Source organism: Podarcis pityusensis, assembly GCF_964106645.2.
Source record: "Podarcis pityusensis genome assembly, chromosome: 1".
Lineage (NCBI taxonomy): Eukaryota > Metazoa > Chordata > Lepidosauria > Squamata > Lacertidae > Podarcis > Podarcis pityusensis.
In genome coordinates this window covers 138,159,646-138,182,257 of record NC_138028.1, presented here as the reverse complement: position 1 = coordinate 138,182,257, position 22,612 = coordinate 138,159,646, and the positions used below count along the sequence as shown (strand labels likewise).

The 22,612-nt window shown below is 41.2% G+C and overlaps 2 protein-coding genes across 6 annotated transcripts in view; one reads left to right on the top strand and one right to left on the bottom strand.

The window, feature by feature from the left end:
* Positions 1 to 51: 51 nt before the first annotated feature.
* On the top strand, positions 52 to 17,546 carry LOC308484715 (uncharacterized protein; the record flags this gene model as incomplete). Its single annotated transcript, XM_081019722.1, has 4 exons — positions 52 to 254; positions 1,450 to 1,542; positions 2,176 to 2,241; positions 17,426 to 17,546. Exons 1-4 carry the CDS (start codon positions 193 to 195, stop codon positions 17,544 to 17,546), a joined length of 342 nt encoding a protein of 113 aa, XP_080875848.1. The 5' UTR covers positions 52 to 192.
* The window catches only part of ERBB4 (erb-b2 receptor tyrosine kinase 4), an 836,864-nt gene continuing 826,469 nt past the window's right edge, over positions 12,218 to 22,612 (bottom strand). For all 5 annotated transcript variants that reach the window (XM_081015663.1, XM_081015662.1, XM_081015664.1 and 2 more), the window contains 2 exons: positions 20,321 to 20,618; positions 12,218 to 18,009 (listed from right to left, as the gene is read on the bottom strand). In XM_081015663.1, coding sequence (XP_080871789.1) covers positions 17,564 to 18,009; positions 20,321 to 20,618 — 744 coding nt within the window. In that variant the 3' untranslated portion in view covers positions 12,218 to 17,563. The remainder of the gene's footprint in view (positions 18,010 to 20,320; positions 20,619 to 22,612) is intronic.

Here is a 22,612-nt window from a genome sequence, read left to right as displayed (position 1 = left end):
TGAGGCCTGACACATGAGGAACAGAAAGAAAATCACCAAGCGGTATTTCAGAGAAAAGTTTGCTAAATTCCTGTTCTCTATAACAGTCCTCGTATTTCCTATGGTTAATTGTGGTGTACAGCAGAGCCAGATGGCAATTGGAAATTACAGACAGAATGAAGTATCAGAAGCAACATAATCTGGAGGACAGCCATGGAATGCTTTGCAAGGAGGCAACAATCTGGAACAAATAGCCCAGCAGCACGCAGGAAAAGGTAAACAGAATGCTTGAAGTGGCGCTGGTTGTTTGAATGAAAAGACACCCAATCCCAAGCAGATGCAACATTTATGGAAATGTCCTACATAAATCCAAGTGTGAAAACATACACATGCAAGAGAAAAAGGGGGGAGAGAAAGAAAGAAAGAAAGAAAGAAAGAAAGAAAGAAAGAAAGAAAGAGAAGATTCAATTGGAGTCTGATTCATTGTTCTCTGAAGTCAATAATTTGGTTTCTACATTCTGGATATGCATTTACTATTCTTACTTTGAACAAATAGAAATACAGGGATATTTTTTTTAAAAAAAATGGAGCATAAAGGAATTGCCATCACAACAATCATGAAGATGTAAGTTTATTTTGATGTCCATGGATATTGGCCTTACAAGGGAATTCTTCTGTATATGAAAGGTGAATAATTTAAAACATTATCAGTGATGTTGGGGTTTTGTTTTCCATTTGAGGCAAGCATTATGATCTACGAGATTCTTCACTGGCTCAGATTAAAATCCAAATTGGAGGAACCACTCTGTTCTGCTCTACCCCATCTCCAAGGAAAGTGCCAGAAGGGGAGGAAAAAACTAAGTAAAGTTGAGGGAAGGGGCATTTCAAAAATTGCTATTTCACACTGGCGCTAATAAACAATTGACACTATATATTAGCTAGTGTGGCAAAATAGCTCCAAAACCTCTTTTGGGGGGGATTTGCCTAAAAAAGCTCAACAACTTTTCTGTCCGGACTTTCACTTTCTGACATATGGCAACCCTAGGTTATTGCTCAAAATCAGTTTGCAGGCTGCAAACATTTGGGACAGTGAGGAAGGATCTTATTAAAATGTGCTCATGCCATTCAAAAATTCAAATTGCAGAGTCTCCCAAATTGTGTAATGGTAGAAAGAGGCAAGCAACTGGGATGTGTTTGAAGAGTGGGAACAGAGGTGAGGCTGATTTGTAGCCGTTTCGAAAGAAGAATGCCATGGAGTATATTTTCCTTCTGTGCTTACTCCCTCGGGAATTTCAGTGGACGAGATGAGATTATTCTCACAAGTCATTTCCACTCAATGTGCCTCAGAAGACTCTTATATGGTGGCCGTTTTTGTAGTCATCTAAGCTGTGAACAGTATTAGCCTTTGGGGGAAAATTTGTTTCAAAGAACCTGTCAGACTTTATGGATGGTGTCTCTACCTTGTTACAGAGACACCCTCCCTTTTACTATTCAGATAAAACGTGAACATGGAAAGAAAAGGTGCACATGCAGGAAAACATCTTTTGTGGAGGAGGAATACAGGTAATCAACTCCCAGACACGATCATGAATTGCCCGTTGGATGGTGGAGTGTTTGCATTTTATGGATCTGTTGGGAAGCAACTAATACACAGTAAGAGCAATTCATAGCCGCCAACCTTGGTCTGCCAGATAATGTCCAGTGCAGCCCGAAATTGGGATAAAATAAAATGCATTGAAGCTTGTTCAATCCATATGAATCACTCCAGTTTTATATCATTTTTCTAGGACTCTGCATAGAAGGGGGGAATTTGAATTCAGTTCCCTAGGACTGAGGTGCCCCACCACCTTGCCTATTTCCTGCAACCATGTTTGCACTGCCCAGAGACCGATGTAGAGCCTAGCACAATCTGTCCATGCCTCTCACCCTAGTGCTTGTGTTGCCAGTGCCACCATTAATTCTGTGATACACCTTAAATACGTTGCACACAGTTGACATTTATGCACAGTTAATTTGGGTGCTATGGAGAATAGAGAGTAGAGATGGCAACAATACAAGAAACTGGGCAGATAGTGGGGCACATTAGGAAGGAGGATGCAGTAGGCATGGGGTGTGATAGGTTGGCACCGAACCAGGCTGGCTCTTTCCCTAATTTGCATATGAAACAAACACTGTTTCTTGTAATTCTGTATACAGATACCTTCAGCATTCTACATGCTGCTTCCTGCGGCCCTCTGTCAGTGCCAGCCACAGAGGATACAGGTAAATCAACTGTTTGAGTCTAGATAATCCTGCCAGGCAAGCCTTCCAGACTTTAGTTTCATATGAGAGTCCTCAGAGTCAGAAGAGACAGGCTCATCCATATCAAAGTGTTCCTTTACAGATAATCTTATATACATATATTTTATGTAATCCAGTTTCTCTTTATTTCTAGCCCATTGTGTCCTACACCTTCAGGGTAACTAACAAAAACAATTGTTGGTAAAACAGAACAATGTACTTGATCTAAGTTTAATTAATGCTTCCCACCCTTTCCCAACATTCATGAGTTCCAAAGGCCAATCAAAAGATGTAGGCTTGGGCTGGGGATGCGTCAATGGTGTGATACTCATTGGGGATCTCTAGCTCCCATATTATTGCTGTGGTCTGAACCACTGAGCCTCTTGGGCTTGCCAACTGTAAGGTCAACAGTTCGAATCTACACGACAAATCCTAGAATCTAGACCAATCCTAAACAAACTTGGGCTGATTTGGGTTGATTGAGGATTTTCCTAGAGTGTCAGGGCTCTAGACCAGATTGAGGAGTTGGTTGAGTGGTTAGGGTTGGTTGATGAGGAGGAGGAGGTTGGGAAGGACATGCAGGCAGCTATGCTCACCCATCTTTCTCACCGCTGACTGCATGATTAATTTCAGTTTGCATTTCTTAGTCCAGAAAGTATTGATCTGATGTGTAGAGATCTTTTCTATTCTAATTGATTCAAGAGGGTTCTGGAAGCTTCTTGATGTGAAAGGAACAAGCAGAAGGTGTGGTGTTCTGGTGTGGTGTTCTGAATGGTAAGCTTAGTGTTAAGCTTTAGACTTATTATAAGTTATTGTAAGTTTAAGTCTGCTGCAACTGGATGTCTTATGGACTGTGCCAATCCTGAATGTACAGTGGTACCTCAGGTTACATACGCTTCAGGTTACATATGCTTCAGGTTACAGACTCCGCTAACCCAGAAATATTACCTCGGGTTAAGAACTTTGCTTCAGGATGAGAACAGAAATCGTGCAGCGGCAGCAGGAGGCCCCATTAGCTAAAGTGGTACTTCAGGTTAAGAACAGACCTCCAGAATGAATTAAGTTCTTAACCCGAGGTACCACTGTATTGGATTTATGACCATTATGTTCATTTGCCTTCAGTAGCAGTAAAGCTCTGCTGGATGAAATACAATTGCCCCTGGCCTGTTTTTTGGGAATCCTGCAATGTGTTTAAGTTGTTACTCTGCTCACTATGCATTGGAATCTACTCTGGATCAATACTGAGTAGAATTTCTCAGTTCTCATACTGAGAGCCAGTATGGTGTAGTGGTTAAGAGCAGTAGTCTTGTAATCTGGTGAACCGGGTTCGCATCTCCACTCCTCCACCTGCAGCTGCTGGGTGACCTTGGGCTAGTCACACTTCTGTGAAGTCTCCCAGCCTCACTCACCTCACAGAGTGTTTGTTGTAGGGGAGGAAGGGAAAGGAGAACGTTAGCCGCTTTGAGACTCCTTAGGGTAGTGATAAAGTGGGATATCAAATCCAAACTCTTCTTCTTCTAGAATTTCAATGACATAATATGGGTTTAAAGCCCTAGTAAAACGTACAGCTGTGCTATGCCTCCAGTTTGATTTGGGGTCTGCAATGGGTCCTGGTCATCCCGGATTAGACTGGGCCCAAGACAGGATCGGTGTACGTATTTACACATGTGTGTGCACACATGGTAGGGCATAAGCACAGCCCACCTCCAGACCATTCTACGATGCTGGCTTGCGGTGTCCTGACTGTGATCCAATTCAGGCACATGAGGTGGCGACTGCCTTGGGCAGCAGGATCCACAGGCGCAGCAGATCCAGCCTCCAAGGAATCTCCCGCTGCTGCAGTGGCAGTGACAGCTGCAGCAAACTCCTTGGAGACTGGATTTATCACCCCTAGTGCTGCTAGTCTCTTCCTACCCTTGTTCCCAATGGCATTTTGTGTTTCGCCTCAGGTGTCCCAATGTATTGGACCCAGCCTGGGTGGCATCTAGAACTGTAGAAGCTGCTCCAGGAGGCTGCCTCACTTGTGATAAACCTTACATGTACAACAATACAAACACAGCACGTAGGCTTATAGTTAGTAGAGAATATATAATGGAATAATGATATCATTCAAATTATAGAACTAAGCCCATCAAAGTTCATATGTACAATATAACAGGGTGGTAGCGAGGACCGCCAAGCCGTGTGTTCAAAATAGATGTCTAAGGACGTCTCACAATAGTCCTTCAAAAGTTTCAACGGAAGATGTCTCAAAAGCCTCAAAAGGTCATGTCTCCGGAATGATACTACTGTTTTGTAATAGTCTCTGTATTAGCCAACGTGTTGTGTTTGTATTGTGATTAAACCTTACATGTAGGCAGTGAATGCGTTTCCACCACATGCTGACTGTGCTGGACAGAATGGGTGCATTCTGAGCACTGGCTAGAATCTGCATTCAACACCACCAGCATCTTGGATTCCTTGGTGGATTATATGTAGCGTGGGCAGAATTCACAAGCTTTCCTTAATCTGTCCAATGTGCCACAACAGTATAAATGAAATCTTCCCATAATGAATATATAGTCCTGTTCTTGAAAGCTGAACATTTGTAGTCCATGAAATATGCCCCAGCTCCATTGCAGGAGATATAGATCACTCTAAATCTTACGTAGACATAGCTGGGAGTAAACTGAACTCTCTGGGACTTACTTCCAAGTAAACATGCATAAATTGTATGTGTGTTTCCTTGTTGACTGGTATTTTGTTGTGGGCAAAGTTTGCAAATTGTGCATTCTGTCATTTTGACAGTAAGAAAATGCCTTCTGGTGCATACGTTTTGTACCATTTTTTAAAAGATCATTTAGATAACACAATATGGCAACCATATTGGAAGTGCATAACAGACCAGACTACCTTTTTTAAAAACACACACACAAAACGTGGTCTCCAATTTAGAGCATAACTAGGGCCAAGCTACAGCTAAATTATCTGCTTAGATTACAGTGGTACCTCGGGTTAAGAACTTAATTTGTTCTGGAGATCTGTTCTTAACCTGAAACTGTTCTTAACCCGAAGCAGCACTTTAGCTAATAGGGCCTCCCGCTGCCGCTGCACAATTTCTGTTCTCATCCTGAAGCAAAGTTCTTAACCCAAGGTAATATTTCTGGGTTAGCGGAGTCTGTAACCTGAAGCGTCTGTAACCCGAGGTACCACTGTATATGGATAGCTTAATCTTTCACCCAGCAATGCCACTCCTCCCAAGATACAAGCATTTGGTATCTTATAGCATACACCTCTAGCATCTTTGTGCTAAGAAGACATTCTGGCATCTTAGCAGCTTCCAGGAGAGGGGAGATGCGAGAAGAGTGTGTGCTACCTGAACACTTGAGTGTCTTGTGGTATGGGAAGCTGAATGGAAGAAGTCTAGGACTAGGGTAAAGGATAGGTGCAGTCCCCATTCAAATCTGCAGGCTTTTGCTATTGCCTTTATAGAGGCACCCAAATGCCCCCACTTTTAGTTGGCTACAGTTTTCAAAATTAATGTTTAATTCAACCAGGCAATAAGAAGAAAAAGGCCACATGCATGAAGGACCATTTGTTTTGTATTTTATTGAATTTCATTTATATTAAATTAAAAATATATTTCTGACAGATTCATGTAACAAAAAAGCAGAACAGTTTTCAAATTGTTCAGCTGGGATGATCAGTGTGGGATGAAGCTAAAGCAGGTTGCAATCTACATTTGTCCTAACAAACAGATAAGGTTTCCAAGGAACCTGGGAGGTAATACAGAAAAAGAACAATCCTAATCACACAAAGGGAAGGAAAAGAGACACTGGTTTCTCCCATAGCTTCCAAAAACAAAAGGAAAGGGAAATGATACTAAAATATATAGATAGCTAAATATTAACAAAAGTTAGTTATGTAATTTTTAACAGTGCATAATCCTTCATAGCCAAAAGATGAAAAAACTAAAGGTTAAAGTAACATTACACCACACACAATTTGTCATATCCTACTGTGTAAGCAGGTGCAGGAGGTTGAACACACCACAATAGTGCTAACACAGAATCACACAGAATGTCAGAATGAGACCTCCAATCGAACCTGCAAGGAGAGAAACAAATAGGGGGCAAATGGGAGGGGGAAGGAGAGAGGATGGAATCACAAGCCAATTACTTATATACAAATCAACCTTAAGACAATTATGTTCCAAGGAATGAGGCCCACAAAGGAAAATAAAAACTACATTATCCTTATTTACATATGCAACTAGCCATGTCTTTAACAAGCTATAAAAATACTATTCACATTTTCAAATTAACATACAGTAGTTTTGTTTTTAAATTTTTGTTTCAAAAAGGCAGCTAACTCTGAATGCATTGTGTCACATGAAATGAGGATGCAAAATCCACAATACATGGATGTATTGTGTCACTTTCCTGGAAGTTTACAAAGTGAAAGTATTTTGTTCTTTGCATTTTTAACAGTTGTACTAGGAATGGAGTGAAATAGCTAAACCCAGGATGTTCTCACAGCCCAATCCTAAGACATACTGCACTAGCAAATAATTTTGTTTAGGATGCAGCTTGGCTACAGTTCTGTCAACGAACAATGTTGCTACACTGGGAGAGATTCTTAAGAGACCGGGATTCAAATTTTTGTCTTTGTGTACACCATCCCTGGGTCCATCATCTAAAAACAGCAGAGCAAATTTGGGACTAAAGGAAGTTGACAAACTCACCACTTCTCTTTGTCAGAGTGTATCAGTTGTTAGAAACTGGTCCATAATTCAAGCTTCCTAAAAACCATGTGGCCAAATAATATTTGGAATAAAGAACTTTCAATGCTACCATAAACATGTTGTGTTTCTTGCATTTAACTAAATTTAGCTCCACTGAAACCAGTCGGACTACCAGGGCAATCCTATGCGTATCGTTGCAAAACTAAGCCCCACGGAGTTCAGTGGGGTTTACGAATAGGGAAGTGCGTATAGGATCGCAGCATTAATTGCCCCAAATCTGATCTGGGTTAGGAAGCAGATTGCGATGCATATTTATTTTAGAAAGGAAAGCAATTTCCATATTGAGTTTTATTCAGTAACAAATTAAAGGCTTTTTATTAATAGGGAAAAACATGTTAAACATGTTAGAATTTTTTTTAAAATGGGCTGCAATCTTAACAGGGAGTTCCAACCTAACAAAATACAGTGCATTGCATGTGCATAAAAATTATATGCAATACATTTGCTTTTACCTTTCTCTTTATCTGCTATGAAGAACTTAAAGTTACTTTGCAAACTAGGTGAGTTTACCAGGTAGCATGGCTTAGTCACTATAGAGCTAAACAACTGAATCATTCCTTTAGAATCATAGAGTTGGAAGGGACCCTGAGGATCATCTAGTCCAACCCCCTGCAATACAGGAATAAGCAGCTGTCCCATATGGGGATCAAACTTGCAACCTTGGCGTCATCAGACCACGCTCTAACCAACTGAGCGAGTGTGTGGATCTGGTGGCCAGAACTAGAAAAGAGGGTGAAAAAAACCAACCTGCAGGTTCATTTTGGAAAACACTCAACCCTATGGAGCGTTTCTTTTAAAAAAACAAAAACCCTCAGAAAATCAATATTTCAGCAGAGAAAAAGTTAAAGAACAGACATAATGTACATTGTACTGGCTTTGAGCTTGACCCACAGTTCTGTTAGGGTATATACTTGCATATACTTGGGTATATGCAAGTTTAGTCTCATTGAGAATTGTGGCTCACTCAGATGGGTGCAGAATGTGGCATGTGAACATGTAGATTGTTGCTGCTTGAACAGATTGAACCAGTTCCTTCCCATGTGTAGAACAGATACCCTGTCTGTACCCAAATGGCCAGTGATTTCAACTGGAATAAAAACTGTGCACACCCAAGCACTTCTTTTAACTGGATTATGCATTTCCTGTTTCCAGAGGATCATTTTGTTTCCTTGCATTCAAAGTTAGCTTACCTTTGCACAGCTGCTCAGTTTAATTATCGACCCATTTAACAGCAGTACCGTTTTATGCTACATATTTCATAGTACCTCACTTCAAAATAACGGATTACATATCTACACTTATAAAATACCATTCACAGTTTGTTACTGTGGTTATCGCCCCCAAAATGGTTTAGTCCGCTGAGAGCTTATGGATAATAATGCAAGCTGACTTTCATGCCAGTGGAAAGGAATTGTTTTCAAACAATGGTTATTTAAATAATCCAAATGAAGGTGCTTTTTCCTTGTGAGTAGCTGAAAGGTGCATTTCAACTGGCCCACCTTTCAGTGCGTCCTGTCACCCTGGATAGTACCTATTCAAATTTTGTTGTAAGGTTAGCCTCCCCTGTAAGTTAGCAAAAAGCTTGCTGTATCACCCTGATTTTCCCTCTCTCTTTTCATTGACTTTATGTTCCAGTCAGTTGCTAGGCCTAATGTTATTCATTTGCTGTAAATCCATGCCCATGAAAGCTGGTGTTTGACAAAGGACTCAGATTTGCAAGACTCTTACAGTTTTTTTAAAAAGCAAAGCATGCTTCTGCTTATCATGCTGGAAATTAATTTGAAAATTAGCAAGTTGTGTCTGCACAACAAGGAAGTTTTTTCCAGTAAGCATGAGTCCTGAATGCTGTATGGCTACTTGTTCACACTTCATGGTCCCTACTCATGTTCTACTAAAAACCTCCTTAACAACCCTCAGTTACTAATGCCTATCCTACAGCTTCTACCAACACAACTAGTGCAAAAGCAAAAACAACAACAAGAAGAACAAGAACACCCTTTGTAGCTGCTTCAGCATAATGCATGCAACTGATGATTTGTATGCAAAAAAGAAAACTTGCATAAATATTATTGATCTTCTAAATACATATTGAGTGCTGAAGTCCACCTTTCTTGGTGGAGACTTTGATGCAAAGTATGAACATCCCTTGCTATATGCTTTCAGAGGCTAAGGAAACTCACAACTTAATGAAGCTATGGTTCAGGAAAGAACTTACCTCTGTGCTGTGTAAATTGATCTGACACAAGTGTCTAACACAGGTACCATCGAAGTCAATTGGTTGTTCCCTGCTAAATTTCAGCTGGTTTGCATCAAGCCCCCAGGTGATTAAAGTCAAAGATGTGCATAAGCACATTTTCTGAAGTGGTAGGCTATGTGCGCACACAATAATTACAACGATCGCACCCAGTTGCAACATGCTACCGCAACAAGATCAATAATAATTACAGCTAACCGTATAATCACTCTGTGAATGTGGGAGTGAAATGTCACTGTTTGTGCTGTAGGGAATTACTTCACAAGGGAACAAGAAAATTGAAATCTATCCCTTGCTTGTTTTTAAGTGCAAACACTGAAGGAAGTAAAAGATACAAATTGGCCTTTTACATTCTGAAGTGCTGGTGTTTCTGGCCATGGAACATCCTTGGTTTACATTTGTCCCTAATTTTTAACAGTAGATATGTTAAATATCTACTGTTAATTTTTAACAGTAGACATAACATTTTCCTTGTAAAGCTTTAAACTGAGTCATGTAAAGAAATAGCATCCAAAGAAACAACTCCAAATGCTTACTCCAACATCATTTTATTTTTCTACAACCATGTTCCTAAAGGGCTTAAACCTGAACTCTAGGCAAGGTCAAATTACTGTATTTTCCCGTGTATAAGACTAGGTGGTTTTTTTTAAGCAAAAAATAGGTTTAAAATTGGGGCTTGTCTTATATATGGGTAGTGCTGAGGGGTGTTTTCTTAATTTGGAGTCCCCAAAAATAGGGGGCATCTTATACATGGGGGCATCTTATACACGGAAAAATATGGTAACTTAATTTAATTAACACAGCCACCCTTACAATCGGTCACTCTGACTTCCTTGGGAATGCTAGGCAATGCGTGAAGGATCTGTGAAGATCCTAGAAGCAGCTAAAAACATTCTCACCCAACTGTAATGCCCAGGATTCACTGAGGGAAAACCATGCCAGGTGTGTGTGTGTGTATATATATATATATATATATGAATGATATTTGTTAATATAGGCCATTTAGCCTAGATCTATGAGAACACTAAATCTAGTTCCTTTTATTCTTGGTCTGAGTACTTGTGCTTACTAGAGAACTTTGTATGGTTCAACAGCCGATAAAGTTGGGGCAGTATTATATACAGTGGTACCTCGGGTTACATACGCTTCAGGTTACAAACATCGCTAACCCAGAAATATTACCTCGGGTTAAGAACTTTGCTTCAGGATGAGAACAGAAATCGTGCTCTGGTGGCGCGGCAGCAGCAGGAGGCCCCATTAGATAAAGTGGTGCTTCAGGTTAAGAACAGTTTCAGGTTAAGAACGGACCTCCGGAATGAATTAACTACTCAACCCGAGGTACCACTGTATCCCATTTACCTGTTCTATGATACCGTCAAAAGTACCTCACATACTATGGGGCCAGCACAGTTACAACATCCTAAACACATCCATGCCAGATACCAACCATTTTCAGTGTATTTTGATGCCTTGTTAAATTAATGCCTATTATAGAAACACAGTGATTTCTTGCATGCATTAGTTTTGCTTTGCTGAATACTCAACATTAGCAGCACTGGGGAGTCTGAGTTTAAGTGAAAATGAGTGAATTATAAGGGGCATTGTTTTGAAAGCAAAGAGGAACATGGAAACCATAGAACTAAATTTCCCATTCCAATATGGAGAAAATTATAAAGATGGGATTGAAAGCATCACACACATCAAGTAAACCTTGGGAATCCAAATCTACCTTCCTGTCTGCTTGCACAGTAACTCTACAGCGCTAGTAGAAAGAAATTTCTTCCGCTCTGCCCTCCTCCATGTCTTCTGAACATTTAAAGGTATGGCTGCAGAAGGCAGATGGTGCAGATGGTGACAACAGTCATGAAATTAAAATACGCCTGCTCCTTGGGAGAAAGGCGATGGCAAACTTAGACAGTATCTTAAAAAGCAGAGACATCACCTTGCCAACAAAGGTCTGTATAGTTAAAGCCATGGTTTTCCCAGTGATGTATGGAAGTGAGAGCTGGACCATAAAGAAGGCTGATCGCCGAAGAATTGATGCTTTTGAATAATGTTGCTGGAGGAGACTCTTGAGAGTCCCATGGACTGCAAGAAGATCCAAGCTCTCCATTCTGAAGGAAATCAGCCCTGAGTGCTCCCTGGAAGGACAGATCCTGAAGCTGAGGCTCCAATACTTTGGCCACCTCATGAGAAGAGAAGACTCCCTGGAAAAGACCCTGATGTTGGGGAAGATAGAGGGCACAAGGAGAAGGGGATGACAGAGGATGAGATGGTTGGACAGTGTTCTCGAAGCTACAAACATGAGTCTGACCAAACTGCGGGAGGCAGTGGAAGATAGGAGTGCCTGGCGTGCTCTGGTCCATGGGGTCACGAAGAGTCGGACACGACTAAACGACTAAACAACAACGACAACAAAGCAGAGGGCTACAGAAAAGTCTTAAATGTAAATATAATTGTTGTTGTTTAGTCGTTTAGTCGTGTCCGACTCTTCATGACCCCATGGACCAGAGCAAATATAATTAAACAACACCAAATAAAGAGATACTTGCGTAGCTAAGGCACAAGGAAAACTACAACTAAAAACGTTCAGACAAGATGACTTTGCCTTTCCCCATTCCTTGACTGGGCAGAATGTTCCTCACTTCTGTTGTTTTTAACTGAGAATTTTGGAGCAATAAAGGTGATTTTTTTAAACAAATCAGCTGCTGGAAGCATGCAGCACTTTCAGCTTCAGTTTTGGCTTCTGGTTTTAATGAAGACTTTGAAAATGTAACTCGCAGTGTTTCCTTTGGGCTCTGAGCCCAAATAACAGCTGACAAGAAATTCACATCACACCTCTGTAAAGGGCAATATAAGGCAATGTATAATAATTCAGAGCGAAAAAAGCTCGCTCCCTTGGCGCATGTGCCTTTCAATAAACCATGGATAAAAAAAAGGGAAATGCTCTGAAATAATAATGAATTTTCATAAGGATTTTTTTAAAATTTAAAATCACAGACTGCTGCAAAATGTGGAGAACAATTTAAGGCTGGAAACATGGACAACTGAGAAGATTATTTGGGTTACCTGAAATATATATGAAATTCACAAATCCTTCCATTCATAGTCTGGACTGAGAACATGGCATGGAGGAAGGAGTTTTCCTTTCTGTCATTCCCAAAAGCCTGTAGAGATTTACTGTTGAACAAACTGGCATTAGGTGAATAATTGCAATCCCTTTTTTCATGTCACCACCTGGATAGGCCCTGCTAGTTCCCAAAACTTTAAAGTGGGGTAGGAGGGGAGCCACCCAGGTGTTGTGGGACTTCAGCTCCCATCCACCTCATCCTGTGTGGCCAGGGGTCAGAGATGATGAGAGTTGCAGTCCAGCAACACCTGGAAATCCCCTTCTGCTTTAAATAGATAGAAATGGACATGCATCCCGGCACCACTGGAATAAGAGATTCAAATGAGGTCACAGCCTGGATTTCATCTCACACAATCAATCAAACTGACTTCCTTATACATGCATTTCCCAGAATTAAAAGTTAATATGCTCCATCAGTTCATATTTTGAGAGAAGGTACTGCTATGGGGGGAGGAACTATTTACATTTTCTTTTACTCTGCGGGATTGTTTTCTTTATGCAGTACTTATCTTGAATTGCCAAAAGCCCTGCACATAAACAGGCTTCCATCTTTGGTTAGCCATAGGATGCCAAGATGCTTTGATGAATTTCTCTCCCCTGCCTCCCCCATTCTGTTCAAGTGCACAGGGAGGTTCTCAACTGCACAGGCTTTTACTCCTTATAGGAAGCAATATATATTACCATTTGGCTTGTAAAGGCTTTTTACATGTGGGGAGAGCAGGATTGCATGCTATCCCTTGAATTTGCGGAGAGCTTTCCATTTATGTTCATTGAGGCAGCTCAGTCCTATTGGACCTTAGGCTCTCAATAACTTATGCTCTGTCAAATATAAACAAACACACTAACCTGCTGAGGATTCCTGAACCACCAATTTTGAAACGGGTAATCTGGGGAACTGAAGTATTGCTAACTAACAGCACACAGCTCTGCATAGGATCCAACATTTGCAAAGGAGCCAAAACCAGCAGTTACCAGGAGAAGAGCTCCCCTGTATTGCTCTTCATTGTGAAATGGTCAGACATCTATCTGTCTGGAGACTTCTATATTTGAAGACCCAGGAAAACCACCATAACTTTGCCTCAGTAATCCTATGGTATATATGGCTATACCAGTGAAATCTCCACTGATGGTAGAAAATGTTTCCTTAACACTTGCAGCATCCGTAGTGTCAAAGAATGTTCTGCTTTCATCTAGCAGGCTCCCTAAGAATGTAGGAACCACCCTACTTAGTAGGCCATCTTATTTCCAATGGTGGTAGAAGCCTCTAAGTTGGATATGAAAATAACACTTTCTCCCTGTAGTCACCTCTGGGGCAATACAACTGGTTTTCAGAACCCCCTTAAAAGCCACTCTTTACCACCTCCCTCAGTGGGTAAACTAAAACGTCTGAAATCAGTGAGCAGCCAGCACTTGAACACCAATTCTTTGCGTTCTGCACACACTGCTTTTCTGCTGTGACAAATGGGAATTTGGCCAGCACATCAAGAGAATAAACTTCACCAGGCCTGCACACATTTCTGTCCATTGTGCAATTGATTCTGACACTAAACATTGTATTATGAATGTCTCCTTCCTTCTCACTGCAGTTTGACACATATTTTGAGTAACTAAACAATATTTTTAGAGAAACTGTGTAATTGGAAATAAGTTTCATGCCTACAGTAAGCACTCCTCTATCTGGCAATTAAATGCAGATACTTGAAATTAAGCATTTTCTGGAAGAACCCAAGTTTTGTACTGCTTTAGTGGAAGGAATGAAAAAATTCTACTCTCTCAGACAAAAAATGTAATTTCCAATAACTGGGCAGACTAATACTTTACATGCAGAAATAAGACCAATCCAATGTGAAGTCAGGTCTCACTCGGCTCCATCTTTAAAGCAAAACAAACCTAGAAATATGCATTATTAGCTCAATGAGGCTCAGGTCATATTACACCACGTAGTAACTTAGTACATAATTTGTTCAATTCTGGGCAGAGAGAGATTGAACTGGTTCAGGAAGTTCAAGAACCTGTAGTCTGAAAGACAGAGAAAGATATGCCTCCTGATATGGAATGCACTTTTGAGAACCAGAAATCCCCGAGTTCCTGCCTAGCAGCATCTCCTGTGCACAGACATAAAAGAGTCGACCGGGTGCAGCCACCGGAAGGCGGGCTAAGCACCATCATGTTTACTGGGACCCCCAGGGCAGTGGGAGCCAGTGTTGCTGACAGAATATATGAGAGTTGATGAGTTGGTACTCCTGCTTCCAGGGTGACCGGAATAACATGCTGGATCCCAGCGACAGGGAACAGTGGCTAGAGGGCAGTTATCACTCATCTTTAAATATACATTCATGCCATGTCTGGCTATCATCATATACCAAGGAGCCAGCAAACACAATAAACCCAAGCAAACGAACATCAAGAAGCAAAAGCAAAAGCTTCCATGGGTTTTCTCAAGACATGTCAAATGTCTATGACATTTCTTTGTGGATCACCAGTGCTTCCCAAAATGACCTCACAATCTGAGTTTGCTACTCGGACCGTACCAAGAGGCCACTCTTGGGTGACCATGGGATCTACAATGGCTTGTAGGATGATGTGCTTTCAAAATCTACCTTGGCCAGAGGATTGGGAGCTCCCCATGCCCTGGCTCCCTGCCCTGGTTCTTCTCTGCTCAACTTGCCTGGGGCTTTGGGCTGATAGCTGCAGAGCTATCACCTGTTCTGGACCCTGGATGTGACTGCTATGCAAGGAGTCCTGCCTTGGTCACTGAGAGCCTTTGGGGTCATTCTGTTGGTGTTTAAGAGAGGTTAGTAGGGCAGTGCTAAACCATTTTTAAAAGGCTGAGACTTTTAGCATTCCCTTTCCCCCCCCCACAGGTGTTTTGCCGCTTAAATTCCAGCCATAAATAAGTACTACTCTGTTGCATGATGACAGAGAGAGGCTGGAGCATCAGAGAAACATACTTTATGAGCAAATGGCTACCTATATCAAGTCAACTCCTGAAACTATGAGCTTTGTTCGTTTAGCAGAATAAACCTGAAAGCTAGCTCTTGAAATATCCCCTAACACGCTTCCCTAAAATGCTGAAGGCACCCCTTGACTTGTTCTCAGTCTAATAGGATATGTGAAGTATTTTGACTCAGCTCCCTGCCATTATTCGATGCGCTTGGTTTTAATCATTACTAAAGTGCATACAACAAAATACTATTGCCCCTCCTGCAATTTTATTCAACATATAGTGAGCCTGCAATCCATTTTCCTGGGATTAAGCCCCATTGAAATCAGTGGGGCTTACTTCTGAGTAGATAGGATTGCACTGTAAGAATGAGGGTGATCCCCCCCCCCCCGCCCCTACTAGATATTATGTCTTCAGAGCTGTATAAATAAACTCGAGCTAAAAAAAAAATCCAGTCATGAAGGGAACAAACTAAAAAAAAAACTTTTTTTAAAAAATTAAAAATAGCATGTAAAAGCCAGCAGAGAATGAAGGTTCGTAGATGAGAGAAAGCTTTGAAATTATTTACAGTTTTGACTGAGAATGTAATAGCCATGCACACCCGGAATTTCTAAAACCTTGCTTCGTGTTTCTTCTTTGTGCTAGGAAAGCAATAAGCAGGCCTCACCACAGTCTTTGTCTGCTAGTCCAAGTCAGTCCAGCACTTCTTCCCGCAATTCCCCTGCCCTGTAATCTGCTTTCCTTTCTGAGGCAGCACCAAGGCTAGTCACTCCTTCAACAGTTTTCCTGTGAGCAGTCGTTGCACTGATGAACAAAGTTCCAAAGACTTCACTTTGTTTTGGCATTTTCCACAGTCATCTTTTATATATATCTATATTTATATATCATTATAATAATAATTCATTTTACATTTTAAATTATTTTATTTTGCTGGTCACTTCCATATTGCTTCATTCAGATTCCAGAATACAGTTCAGGGTGAGGACAAAAATTAAAACCATAGCTTAAGTGCAAATGAATTTTCCAGTGATCTGCCATGTGCGTTTTCTTCTTTATGAATTGAAGTCTGCCTCCTGACCCTGCCTCCTTTAGAACAGGTCACCCTTAAACAAAAACAACCCCAAAACCATGAATTAAAAGAACAACAATGATGGATTTTCTCCCTCTGTCCAGTCCTCAGTATTCTCTACTTCTTCCCAACTTTAGCTGATAAACCAGAAGAAACTGAGGAGAAAATAGCTACATTTTGTATTCAAGAAGTATAAAACATCAACAGGAGGCTCTGTGCATATAAATCTTGGTTGGTGGCTTGCCCTCAAAAAATGAGATGTTGTTGTTTTCCCTATAATTTTGGCCTTTGTGTCCTGAAATCATTTTTGCTTTCAAAACATTTGTTCTCCTATTGACCTGTAGAAAACCTGTAGTGTCATGCACAGAAGCATGAAGAAGTTAGGTCTGTGCAGTTAGAAAACAGACCCCCAACTGCAGAAGTGGTGGAGAACGGGGGAACCGGCCGGAGAGTCATGTGATCTTCAGTGTGATCCCTTTGATGGATGGACAGATGGACGGACACAGTGAACAAGATGGGAATGGCAAGCTGGGCTAGCCATTTTGTTTATGTGGTAGAATATAAAGTGTTAAAGAAAGAAGTCGGATTCTCAATCTCATTACGTCATCACTCATGATATTAAAAATGTCCTTTCCTACCCTCTCTTTTCCCTCCCCCTGCCCAAAACCGCACTGCCCCCTCCAGGATTGCTCCGGTGGCTCTCAGCATTTCCTGCTGATAGAAGCTGGCACTGTTGTGACTTTCCCTGCAGCATCAAAGCTGAATTGCTACGCAGAGAACTAGTTGGACAGCAGGCAACACCGCCACCAGCTTTTACTAGTATTCATTGGCTTGTCTGACCTCCTGGCCCTGCGGGTGTACAGAAAGTGAGAAATGCCAGCCTTTCTCCCTCCCTTCCTCCCTCCCCGCTGCTTCATTCACTCTTTACTTTTCTTTCTTCCCGGCTTCCTGGAACAAATGACTTAACTGTGCCTTTCCATTTGCAGACAACCACCTGCAGGAAGAACTGGCAAGAAAAGGAGAAGAGAGGGTAAGAAGAAGGGACAGAAGAGAAGGGAGACAGAGACGGAGGAGAAAGGAGAGTGCTGGTATATGGGTCCCCCATGACTTCCACGCTTTGGGGATTACACCACTGTGTTTCGGTGTCTGTAGGGTGGAGGGGGCAGCATTGTGCCAGGCTTCAGGGAGAACTCTGAGAGGTATTCGGGGTTCTCTGCCACAATGGGCCGGATCCTTCCATTTTGTTTGTAAAAATATTTTGTGCTGTATTCCTGCAGGTAGTCCGGGTGCTGTAGGGTACTCCGTGGGGGCAGGCTGTGATTCCAGTAACCTGGGTTGTCAAACGCCTTCTTGGGTTTCTCTGGCAATGGAAGCCCGTTTTTCTTCAGGTACTCTGCATTCTCGAAGGTGCCTGTGAAGGTGTTGAGGTACAGTGGCTCGTTCACATACTCATCCTCTGCTTTGGGTGGGCCATTTTGGCCGTTGTGATATTCTGGGTTGTCCAGCGCTTGAAGATCACCATTTTTCCGCCGAGAGACAAATGGGTTCTCCTCCACAGGATTCAGGTGATCTAGAAATTATAAAACCCATATGAACCAAAGAAACAAACCACATCTGAATGGAACCTAATTTGAAACAAATTTGTTTTAATATTTCTATGTTGTCAAGCTGTACCATGATGGGTTACAAAAAAAGAAAACCAGCTGATATTAGGAAGAAACAGATGAGCATTGTGCTGGTGTTCCAAGTGGTTTAGTGGGCTGCACTTTAACAGACTTCATGAAGCAATGGATCAATATGGAAATGTCTCTAATTCCTAGCTAGAGAGAGAGTTGAGTCTGGGTGGGGGAATCTGTGGGCATCCATATCTTGGTTGTGCTGCCACTCCCATCAGCCCCATCCAGGATGCTCAAAGGCCAGGGATGGTGGCAGATAGTCCAGTAACATTGGGGGGGGGGTACAACTTCTCATTCCTGGATTAGAGCTTCTTGGGTACGGATCTAACACCAGCTAGTCATACAACATAAAACTGCCCTGTCACTACTCTTAGGTTCAAATAACCTTAGGTTGACACAAACTGTAGCTTATTTCAGGTCAGTGAAAACAAACTGACAGGAGTAAAGTTTTGTGTGATTTTATGATATCTATCTACCTGAAAGAAAAGGCTACTGTTTACTTAATCACTATCTTCGGATCTTTATTCTCTAAGAGGATGTCTTTGGAATAAAATTTATGCACCTTTACCTCTAACATCAGAAGCTTCTGTTTGTATGCACTCAGCCAGTGCCTTTCCATAAGGAGAGAACCCTGCAGCTGTAAAGTGCAGTCCTGGGATATTAACCTGCAAGGAGGCACCTCCATTTCTCACAGAGCTGAGCCCAAAGTACGCACAGCTGATCTGAACTTTTCCAGCAGTGCTGAAAATGTCTCCTGTTTACATTGCTTATCCTCAGGGAAACAATAACCACCACTGCCATATAATGTTATCTGGCAGATTATGAAAGTGCCACTAGCACAATTAAAAAATAAACAACACTGTTACATATTACATGGGCCATAGAAAAATACAATAGCCTCAAGGAACAAACCTAGCTAACTCCACTCTCAAATATGAATATGTTGATTTAAACAGTGCAGGAAATCCCAGATTAAAATGCAGGAGGCATGCAGATGCTTAGCGAGGGAGGAACTCTTCCACAACTCTAAAATGAAATACTTCATTTTAGAGAGAGAGAGGTGACCGAAAACTATCTGAATCAAGCTATCTCTCCTGGGTTAGAGATGTTACTGTAGCATTTTGGCTCAGGACATACGTGCACACTGACCTTCAGGTCTTTTTCACACAGTACATCTTAGACAAGCCAAAAGCCTGTGGTCTGCAGAAACAAAAGTGTGACGAGGAGTGCAAGAGAACTGTGGAAACTCAGTGGGCTGTTAGTAGCATGGCTAGAAGGTTAACGACAGGGGTGAGGACAGGAGGAAGGAAGGACATCTGCAGTGAGAAAGTCTCAACGTGCTCATCCAGTTATGTTCAAAAACAAAATCTCTTTTCTGCACCAGGTTTTCTCCCTTCTTTCACATCTGTCCCTGACTATAAGTGTCAATAATCTTTAAGATTGCTCTTTAGTAGTTTTTTCAATGTTTTCAGAGTGTAAGAGGTATGATGGCAGAGTAGTTCTAGACAGAGCACATAGACTATAGCAGGTGTCAAGTAGGCACAGGTGAAGCTCACACTTAATGGATTAAGCAAGTTAATCGTTCCAGTTTTGATTTTTTACAATTCCAGATATTGAGGTTTGACCAGAGAGACTTGCATTCAAATCCCTACATAGACATGAAGCTCACTGCATGATTTTGGGCCAGTCGTGGGTGAGACTGGATCCTTCAGCTAAAGATAACCTAATTTCTCATTGAAATATGATCTAAGTCACTGAAGTCTGAAGTTAAGCCCCACAGTGATTTTACCAGAAGTGGACTCTATTCTTTGGAGAAAAACAATGAATTATCAGGAGTATGTTACTTTTCTCTATATATTTTATAGCCTTGTAAATCTGCACAGGGTAACCTCCCTTTATTTCTTACACTCTAAATTTATCTAAATTTAACCTCTCCTTATCTTTTGCTAAGCTCACAATGTTATTGGGTAACTATCTCCTTCTCTTTGTGCAGCACAAATCCCTTTATTAGTATTGTCTTTGCCCTATAACTTATATCGAGGTGGAGCTCTTTAGAGAAAGAGTGGGGTTTAAACATTGATAATCAATCACCTCTGGAAGCCAAGCTGCTACGAGAAATTAGCCTTCAAAACCTTCAGATGCAGCTTAGGTCCTATTCCAAATCCAAAACCTTATGATTGCTATCACATGTATGTATCTACATACCTGTTTTGGGTTTTTCTGGCATTGGAGTCATGTATCCATCTTCATCCAGCTCGTTTCTTGGCCCCCGTTCAGGTATAAAAACTGTTGGGTCAGCGCTGTACCTCTGAGTGATGCTGTCTTCCTGTGAAAGGCTGGCCACTTGCTTCCGCAAGGTGCCATTGCAGCAAGTATCATCACAGATCTCTGCAGCACTTTGCATGATGGGAAGTTCTGGTGCTATGCTTGGCATGGCAGCTCGGTATGGCAAAGGAATTACTTGTTCGGTAGCCAAGCTGCCGTCTCTGTAGATAAACTGGTTCTGTAAGAAACACGACACGAGAGACTCATAAACGATTGTACTTGTGGGCTTTTGTGCATATAATATTACATTTTATTTTCATTTATTTGTTCAACTTGATATGTCCTTTCCCTGGTATTCCAATTAGAATAGACCTCAAGTATCACAGCACACATCTTCAAAAGAAAAAACCTTACAGAAGACCTAGTAAAATTTTGCCAAAAATTCAAAAACTGAGGGCAAAATAGAAAATTCCAGGCTGACATTCTATTAAATTCCTTTTTAATGCTATCATTTAGAACTTTCTGATCCATACATGTCAGTACTCGCCCTTGAATTATTTATATATATATATATATATATATATATATATATATATATATATAGTGTGTGCATATACTGCAAGAAATTCTGCCACTTTTTACCAAATTCATTTTGTTTTCCCTACAGTTCCTTAGATCAGTATTTCCCAACCTTGGGCCTCCAGCTGTTTTTGGACTACAACTCCCATAATCCTCAGCTAGCAAAACCAGTGGTCAGGGATGATGGGAATTGTAGTTCAGAAACAGCTGGAGGCCCAAGGTTGGGAAACACTGCCTTAGATGTTTCTCCCTAGCAGAAACCTCCCAAATCACCCAAAAAATTCCCTTTAGGTAAAACTCAGTGACAATTTAGACAGGTACATATCAGCATCACTCACAAATTTTGCTTAAGCAGTTCATATTGGCAGGAAATTCCACTTTTGCCACAGAATTTTGCTTTAGGCAAAACACTTTGGAAACACTTTTGTTCCCGGGCCTAAACCTGCAGAGTACTGGCGCCTCTTATTTTTGCTGCCTATGGCAGCCATTTTGTGCTGGTACCCAAAGCACTTTTATGACTACCAAGCCTCATTTTTTCAACAAAAAAGCACTGCAGCACAGTATCTGGTAAAGTAGCATGCATAGTTGAATTATCTTTGTTCTTTCAGAAATAAACTTTATATGGATATGGTTGAAATCTTTCATAAAAGGGTAGGGGATAACTTTCTTCTTCTTTCTTGTGGGCTTGTAGAGATTATTAATCAGTTACTCTTGCAGGAATTACCTGCTACTTTTGGAGCTCATCATCTCAAGAAATTATCATAAAACAAGATTTTCTGATGATCTTATATTGTACTTCCTGTCATTTTGTGTGTAGCTTCACCACATACTTTAAGTCTATATAAAGAGAGTGATTTTATATACAACTGTGACCTATATAGGGTCTTAGTTCTTGTAAATTTGAGAGGTGTTCTTTCTTACTTAACAGGTCGTGGGGGGGTATTCTGAGAGGTGCTATTCCCTTTAGCTTATATTTGTTACAAATAAGGGATGTTTGGGTTTTTTGCAGAGGGGAGTTATTGGTGCTTGTCCATTATTTTGACCATTATTTTGTTTAATGAGGTACTGTTTATTAGTATTATATGTCCATTTCCCCCGATATTTGTTATATTTTTTTTCTGTAACTGCTACAATGCCCTAATAAAGAACTTGGTACTAAAAATGCACTGGTATTGAAATTCATACCTTTTTGGATCAGTAACGCAGACTCTTGCCTCTGTGTATGTTGGAGAGAGACTGAAAAAGGGAATAATCTAAACTAGCTATTGAAAACTGCCTATCTTTCATTTCCAGCAGAAAACAAACATCTTAATACAGCGAATTTAAAATCAATTGGCATCTGTTATGTGTCACCTTCTTTTACTTATGAAGGAAGATTTTTCAAACTTCAGAGCTATTAATTATAAATTAAGACATGGGCACCTCTCCTTGGGGCATTCCAGTATCTGATAACTGATCAGAATGGAGACACACACACACACACACACACACACACACACATAGGGCCGGCACATCCATTAGGCAGGGTAAGGCCTCTGTCTCAGGCGGCCCTATTCCCTGAGGCAGCATCCCTGTGGGCACCCCACCTGCCCTGCTGCTTCCGCTGCCAGCACTGGTGCCCATTTTAGGTGAGATCTTGCCAAAATCATGTGG